Raw genomic sequence first — 8,408 nt, 5'->3', positions numbered from 1 at the left:
CTCTCCTTCCCTTGTTGGTCCTCTTTGTCCCTGGACCCCATCAGCACTTCAGTGCTGGTGAAGCTACTGAGATGTGTGGATGGTTCTGTGGTAAAATGCATTTCCCAGAGCTATTACAGGTGGGATCCTTGAAGCTGGATGCCAGGCCAGCTTGGCCTGGAGGCTGCATGCACGTTTGTTTGTGTAAATGGCCAACGGGATCAAGGCTAGGTGAGTTTATTATCCAGCTCATCTCACCCTTCTTCTTCCCATCCCAAAGCCAGCTCATGCCCCTGGCATGGGTGCCCTGGTGGTGCCACAGAGGGGCATACAGCTCTGCCGCTGGCTCTGGCAACTCAAGGTCCCTTTGAGTGGTATCAGTTGTAGTTTAAATAATTTTCTCTGATCTGTTTCAGCCCTTCTGTGTTGCTCTTGAAACATTAAAGGAGTAAAAAACTCTGTCCTGAGTGAACATTTCAAGAGCTTGCTTTTACTTCCAACAAAGAAGGTATCACTGTAGGCTGAAGTATTGCTATGCTGGACCAAAACCTGCTTTCTCCCTCTTCTTGCATACACCTCAGCCAGTCCCAGGGCTCTTGACATTTGACTTACACCCTTCCTTGGCTTAACAGCCTCACATTGCTGGTGTCACTTCAACATTTCCAAGTCTATCCTTGGTGTGATGTTCCTTGTGTGTCTGGAGTGGTACCTGAGAAACCCTCAGCATTTGGCTATCTCAGAAACAGGCCCAATCTCTTTTTGAGCAACTCTGAAGAAGAGTGACGATCTGACTCTATGGTTTTACTTTCACCACATCCATGGTGGGCGTGCTGGGACCTTGCACATTAATTCCCAGTGCCCATGGCTCTTAGTGGGCTCATGAGGCAACTTGATAGCCAGGCATGCCCTGGTCCTTGAACAGAGCCCTCCCTAGAGCCCTCCCTTTCACACTAAACAGCCTGCTGCTTCTACTGGGGCAAATCCTGCCCTGACAAAAGACTAATTACAGAGATTAAAATAGGCAGCAAACTCCTTTGCTACTAGCTGCTGTACCCCTGAAACAAAACAATTCTCAAAGACTGGACAGTGAAGCTTTAAAGGCAGTGCAGTCTAACTTCCTTATAGATAACTGATTTTCTAATACTTCTTAGGGTAAATTAGCAAAGATTTTTTTATCTCCGGGCCATTACCTTTCAGAAAAGTGCTGCCATAAGGTTCTGTGGAAAAATAAAAAAAAATTCACACATTTGGTATATTTTGTTAGGAAACCAAACTAACCAGCTCAACTACCTTTTTCTCACTTGACCACCACTTAAATGAAAGAAGACTTCTCACATGAGAGGGAAGTTCTTCTTTCTTGGAAACCTTGACCCTGCTGCCAGTAAATATGGAGATATCGTTTAGAAAAACGTCACAGATGATTGTGGTCAAATTTGTTGAAAGTGGAGCAAGATGTATAAAAAAGCACAGCAACAATACTGATCAGCCAGCACACAAGCAATAGGTTATCTACGTGAGCATCTCAGTGCAGAAGCCGCTTTGAGGGTTAACAAAATTAGGTTAACCTCTGTCATCTAACCAGTCTTGCTGTATCACATATGCTGCTGTGACTGTAGAGGCACGAAGATTTGGGAGCGAAGATGAAAGTATATTCTATTTTCAGATCTGGGCGTTTTTTAGTTCTGCTTTGTCTTTTCACTGTGGAAGGCAAAAAGTCACCTACAGGAAAGCATACCTGCCGAAAAGGACTCCTCTCCCAAGTGACAGAGAACCTGTATATCAAGGCAACTAGTTTAAAATCATCTGTTCCTGTAAGTTGATCCCACTAGTTGAAAAGTTTATTTTACTTATAGATGCTTCTTTACCAGCTTCATTACTGAGCACCTGGAAACTTTAATAAGCCGAATGATCTCTACAGTCCTGAGAGACACGGTAATGCTGCTACTACTCCTTTTGTAAAGATGGGAAAAAAGAAGATGCATAGAGAGGTGGGATGAGTTTGCCAAGGAGCTTGCCATGGAAGAAGTTTGTAGCTAGGCTGGGACTGGAACATAGACTTGCTGAGTCCTCATCCTACATCTGAATAAGAAGATGATTATTATTATTATTATTATTACTACTAATTTTTATACAAACCAGACTTAAAACTCTGTCTCCCTTCCTCTGCTTAGGTTAATTAATACTACCACGTTATATTTTACAGAAGGATCTCATCAAGAACACAAGACTGCTTAAAAAGACAACAAAAATGCTGTTTATGGTAAGATTTATACTATTGTTTTTCCATTTTCTTACTTTGATTTTCCTTTGGTCAGTAGAGATAGGAATGTGTGATCAAAAGGAATGACAGCCAACACAAAAATCACGTGTGTTTAATTGGGAAGGACATTATATTTATGAAAGCCATACGTTCAATGAAGTCCTCTGCTTAGAGGCAGAGTGTTATCTCTGCCCCACAGAAAGGGATTTTGCTCTGGGACACCAGGAGAGAGTTGAGCATGGATTTGGAAAGCCTGGCTGGAAGCACTTCTCTCTAGGTGGTTGCAGTGGTGCTCTGCCAGGAAACTTGGGGTAAGGGCGTTTGCCGTGTCGGGGAGGAGCGTGCTCGTGGTAGCACTTGCTCCTCCTGTGAGCACTTGGCTGAGTGCGATCCTCCCCAGCAATGCTTTCCAGGCACCAGCCCATCCACGTGAGGGCCAGGGCCACAGCCGCTGTCCCAGCAGCTGAGGCACCTTCTGCTGAGGGTGTGTGGTACCACGGATAGCCCAGGGATGCTGCAGAGCAGCTAGGACACCCAAGGAGCTGCTCTGGGCTTTGATGTCTGCAGGGGCACTGGAAGAGGGAGATCAGAGTTCCCCAGTGCGATTCAGCATGGGAGTGAGACGCTAAACTTGGGGTGCCTATTTGTAAGTGACTACAAGTGTGTGAGATATTTTCGCTTCCTTAATTCAGAGATCTAGTCAGCAGGGCTAACTGAGTCAGTTTATCCTTAAGTAGAGACCTACTGGCCTTTGAACTCCCCTGGATCTCATTGATTACCTTGGGAGTGAAGGCTCCTTGCTTGCCTGTGGGACCTACACATGGACACCTGCATTTGGGTGGCTTAATCTGCAGCTGTATTACCGTCCTGGTGGGAATTTCACACCTGATACTTGGTTCCATTACCTAAAAATAGGCATATAGCCATTTGAAATAACTTTGGGTATCCAAGAGATCCCACAGGCCAGGCAGATAGGACACAGGGTGTACAGGATGACTGGTCTCTCCTGGAGCAGCAGTTGGGGATGGGCGGGATACCCTACAGTATCTCGAATGGTATGGGGCACTGATGTGGAGGAATGGGACAATGACACCCACAATGACTCCTACAATTTGGCCAAGATGGTCTGACTCAGCTCCTCAATTTATCTTCCATTTATACTTTGTGTGTTAAATAGATGTGTTGCTGTCACTTCTGTTCATGGTTGGTCTTACCAATACTCCTTTGGCTGCCAGCACAGCATCCTCCTGCCTTTCCTTCAGAAACCACAGGGGTACATTGAGCTGTTTAAAAAAAAAGGAAGCAGTCCAATGAGATACTAAAATTAATGAAAATGCTTTTATTGATTGTACACTTTCCAAACATGCATATTTTTACGAGGCTGAAGTTTTAGGCCAAAGTTGACTTGCGAGGTTTTAATTTAGCAACTCTTTACCTGCTTTGTTTTCAGACAAACTGCAGTGTTCGAGATCAACTCCTCTCCTTCTACATGAAAAATGTTTTCAGTCATCTTGGAGTAGGAAGGGACAAGTTGTACGTTATTAGTGCCTTCCAGGTCCTGCAAGCGAATATGAAAGCCTGTGTGAGTATATTCCTGAGAGCCAACCTATGTGCAGCCCAAAGGTTAGGAAAGGGCTCCATCACAGGTTTTCTGCAGATAGAGAGGGTGATTTGGAGTCACGGTGTGCCCCGCATTACAGAGGACCCAACTTCCCAAGGGCTTCCTCGCTGGGGCTGGGGAAGTTTAACACCACTCATTTCCTCCCAGAGTGAGCTCACGGGGAGTGGGCAAGGTGGTGGAGATATCATGGAGACCAACCACTTCCCTGCTGATGGTGTTGCCTTGTGCTGTCGTCTCAGCACCAAAACTGCAAAGAGACAGGGTAATCACAGGGAGAAAGGTGGCTCCTCAAGTTTCTGCGGTGTAACACTGGTTATGCTTTCCTTCTTCAACAGCGTACTCACTGGACGTGTGTAATCTTTACTCACATGTCTTCTCTGCTCCTCCATACTGCATTTTGAAAGAGCTGGTGGTGTCTCATGAGTAAGCAGGGACTGCAATTATGAAGCACATTGGAGCAGATTCCATGTGTCAGCTATGCCCGTAGTCGGAGCAGGTTGTCAGGGAGTGATGCTGCCCACTGGCAAAATGTCCCTAGAGTGGATCCAGGTGTCCCAGGGAAGAGGCACTTTTACCAGCACCAGGTCATCATCCCACCCTGTAAATAACAACAGGACAGCAGTTAAAGCACGCTTTTGCCCATGCAAATATGCATACTAACATACTGTGATACTAAGATGACACTGTCACTTGTGGGTCATTTCTCGTCTTATTTTTAAGGGCAGATGAATAACAACAGGGTGTGCCTTAAAACTTTATGTCCTATGGCTATTTTTTTTTCTCCCCTAAACCTGCAGTCCTCACAAGTCACAGTGTCCCAAAAAGTGGAGTGTGACTTAGGGTGAAATATAGCCATGGATATCCAGGCAAAAGTCTACAGTAATTTTAAAAAGTGAGGGCAGGATGAGAAGTCAGTGAAATGTTAATGAATTAAAACTTTGTCTAATCTGAATTGTATAGTAGCATGAAGGAAAAGGACATTGGTTCTACATGCACACAAATATTTGCAATGCAAAAATAAGCAGCTTCAGAGATGTCTTTGCAGTGCTATAGCTCAGAACACAACTGGAGTATTTGTATAATGTAAAAAGATTCAAATCTCAATGGGAGAAAACTCCACCAGCTTTCAGGTTCTGCATTTAAACCCATGCTAAACAGTTGCAATTTACAGTCATTATTCACAGCATTCAACACACTGCTGTGGTTATCTGTGTCTGTCAAAATTCCAGATATTGTATGCTATAATATACTTCACAGAGATTTCACTGTTGTCTGGAAAAGCAATTACACCCTATACAAGCACCAGTACACACTGAGGAGTTCAGACTGTCAACTGTGACTGAACTCAGAATACCAGTTATTCTGAAATACCACCAGTGACTGGAGCTTGCTATACAACTTAGTAATACCTCTGCTTCTGTGCCCTCTGGAGACAAAATGCGGCAAATTTCTCAAAGCTCCTGCATTCTTTTTCATAATTAGTGCCAGTGTTTTACCCAACACAAGTCTAAACATAACAATTTACTTTTCTGGATCTTAAAAAATACTGGTAGGAGAGAAAAGACTTCCTCTGGTAGTAGAAAAACAATAGCTGTTTGGGAAATGATGGTTTGTCACGATTTTCTAGGAGACATCTCATTTCTGGAAACTAACATTTTTTAAAGTATTTGTATTAATTCAAAGCCAACAATACAAACCCATGTGAAAGAATAATAGAAACTGTGAACAGAATGAAAGTAATGGATCCTTTGCTAATACCAAGTTTGGGATTTCTCCACCATATTATTCCTCAATAAATTAGCAAACTCATTCATCCACCTACATAAGCTCTTTTATTATCTATTGAGTTATAAGATGTTTCTCAGAAGGGATTTCCACCATGGCAACATACTTATGTAATGAATTTGTTACCTTTCAAGGATGTTCTTTATACAATTGAGGGAAACGCTGATACTTTTATATACATACCCACCCTATATTCTTTTGTAAACTCAGGCTCTAATTCAGCCAGCTAGAGGCATGCATGCTATTTAAAAATCCTAACAATATTTGTCTCCAAACCACTTCCAAAGACTTTGTACTATATTATTATTACAATTCTCACCCTGCTAGTTCTTGGTTTTGTCCAAACAAAGAAATATTAATATTTTCCAATAATTTAGGAGCCGGAGTCCTGTTTTTCAAAAACACATAGGTACTAAAATCTCTAAATCCCTTTTCTGCAGTGAAATTAGGCTCTTTCATTTAGAGTATGACTGAATGGTAAAGGGAGCAGATATTTTTCCTTGGATACTGGGAGCATCCACCTGCAGCACCACTGGCCTCAGCAAAAGCCTGTTTACTTCTTCGTGTGCCCTATCAAGTCGGCAACAGTGGCGAGAACAGTATGAAGTTGCTTCTGAGGATGGATTTATGTTCCTGCATCAGTAACAGATTATGGAAGCTTTTCCTTGCATTTGCGTGGAGTGCAGAAAGGCAATATATTCACTGCAGAATTATTAACCGTTGCTCTATCATTGCAGGCAGAGCTTGTAGACCTCTAGCAGAGATTGCAGCGTCGCTCTCAATGAGCAAGCTTACTCGCTTGTTCATTTGTTTGCTTGCTCTTTATGCAGGAAGGACAGGGTTTATAATGTGTATTATCACTCAAGCCAGCATAATCATTTACGGCCAGCTCTGCCACCAAATGATTTCTGTGGAAACCTGCATTGTACAAGCTGACCTTAAAATAAAAAAAAAGCCCCAAGTCAGAAAGAATTGCCCTAGTTAGAAGATTTGTAAAGGTTTACAAAGTAGAGTTGCTTTTATTTACACTTTCATCCTGCGAGGTGACTTTTAAGAAGCATAAAAGGTGACTTGAAAGAGAAAATGTTTGTTGCTCCTTTTTAAAACCTCTGCGTGAGGTAGAAAGAAGGACTAACCATCCACCTCAGCAGTGTCACCGCTTTTCATAGGCATTCAGGCCCTTTTTTGCCTTTTCAAACATGTCCTTGTTCGTACATTGGAAAACCTCAGATTGTTCCATTTTTTCCCCCTGAAAGAGTGATTCTCCCCCTTGGAAAGCCCGGGTTGCTCAGCAAGCTCAGCCAGGCAGCTCCGAGCAGCCCGGCCGGCCCAGCTTCGGTCCGCCAGGGCCGGCCGGCGCGGCCGGGGCCGAGCGCGGCGGGGCGCCGGGGCCGCTGGCTGCGGGGCGGGCGCGGGGCGCCCCCTGCCGGCAGCGCCCGGCACCGCCCGCCGCCGGCGCTCCCGCTCCCGGCGACCCTCCGCGACGGAGCAGCCGCCCGCTGTGCCCGGCCGGCTGGGTCAGACCCGGGGTGCAGCCTTCGGGCCCCGTGGGATGAACTGATGGACTGTTTCCTTCCTAACGCCAGCTGCCAACTCCAGTCTCGCCGCGGTAACGCAGCCCCGTGGCTCCGGTATCACAGCGGGGGTAGAGGGACGCCAGAACGTGCAAGTAAGACATTGCTGACTGATTTGGGTGGGATGCCTGCGAGCTGCGTAGGGTCTTGCTGGCAAAACTCCCAGTGATCTTAATGGAAGACTTAGCTTGACAAAAGGGTGCAGGATTGGCCTGTAATTAGCCAGACAGGGGAGGAATGGGCAGGAAAATAGGAGGAAGCATAAATTAGCTTTATAAACCTATTTGAAGGGTTTGCAGAAGTGTGCAAAATTGCCCTCTGTACTTTGCAAAGGTCTTCGTCCCTTAGCCTCTCCTTCTCTGAAGGTTCAAAGTTAAAGGGCCTTGAATCTTAGAGCTAGGCTGCACTGTACAAACTGCACTGGTAACTGCAACTGGTGTAAAGATCCCTGAGAGCAATAGAAGGTGTTTGATAAGAAGACTTAGTGGTACTCATGTTACAGTTTTTTGTGCTGTGAACTCAACTTCCCAGGAAGCACACAGGTAAAATAATGCATTTGTAGTAGCAGGAGATGCTGAAACAATGCTGCGGTCACACATTTTACATAGTAGTCCTATGGTGCCACACTGTGGGTTGGACGCTTCCTCATCACTATGTCTTTACATCAGCATCTTTGCTGCAACAAGCTCTTTTGGTTTCTTCTCATCCCTTCAGCTTCCATGTGCTCCATCCACAAGGTTAACTTCTGCAGTCAAAAAATTAAAGAAAACGTTTCTTAAGGTAAGAGCAGGAGGGGCTGGCTCCCAGCTGCACTGTTCAAGGGCCATGGGTCGTTTCTTTTCTAACATCTTTATCTTCTCAACAGCTTGGAGAGAAGGGAATCTACAAGGCCATCCATGAGCTGGATATTCTCCTTCCTTGGATTCAGGCCTACATACAAACCATTGTATGAAGAATGAGGAAGCGACAGACAACACGCCGCTTCTGTGCTAAGACCAGATCCTTACCCAAAAGGCCTGAAAATCAACCGAGAGCTGGACGTACAACGGGCCTGGCAGTAACTCCGTCCCACTGAAGGAAAGCCGCTGTAATACAGTGGCATAAAGAGGGATTTTTCAAGAGCTTTCACGGTTGGCCTGGCATAGCAGCTACGCCTGTCCTGCAGGACGAGAGCAGCCTCTGGAGCAGT

At 45.0% G+C, this 8,408-nt stretch overlaps 1 protein-coding gene across 1 annotated transcript; it reads left to right on the top strand.

The window, feature by feature from the left end:
* Positions 1–1,619: 1,619 nt before the first annotated feature.
* On the top strand, positions 1,620–8,171 carry IL26 (interleukin 26). The gene is made up of 5 exons (XM_075491610.1): positions 1,620–1,790; positions 2,183–2,239; positions 3,690–3,821; positions 7,934–7,999; positions 8,085–8,171. The coding sequence occupies exons 1-5, from the start codon at positions 1,620–1,622 to the stop codon at positions 8,169–8,171; spliced, it is 513 nt and encodes a 170-aa protein (XP_075347725.1).
* Positions 8,172–8,408: the final 237 nt, after the last annotated feature.

Source organism: Mycteria americana, chromosome 1 (genome assembly GCF_035582795.1).
Source record: "Mycteria americana isolate JAX WOST 10 ecotype Jacksonville Zoo and Gardens chromosome 1, USCA_MyAme_1.0, whole genome shotgun sequence".
Classification (NCBI taxonomy): Eukaryota; Metazoa; Chordata; class Aves; order Ciconiiformes; family Ciconiidae; genus Mycteria; species Mycteria americana.
Note: the sequence above shows the minus strand (reverse complement) of the source record. Positions and strands in the feature narration are given on the sequence as shown.

Excerpts from the sequence above, each read along its gene's own strand:
- IL26 (XM_075491610.1), top strand. The coding sequence starts at position 1,620 with ATGAAAGTATATTCTATTTTCAGATCTGGGCGTTTTTTAGTTCTGCTT. Across the intron at positions 3,822-7,933 it reads AAGCGAATATGAAAGCCTGT|CTTCCATGTGCTCCATCCAC; the intron begins GTGAGTATATTC and ends TCATCCCTTCAG. Across the intron at positions 8,000-8,084 it reads TAAAGAAAACGTTTCTTAAG|CTTGGAGAGAAGGGAATCTA; the intron begins GTAAGAGCAGGA and ends TCTTCTCAACAG.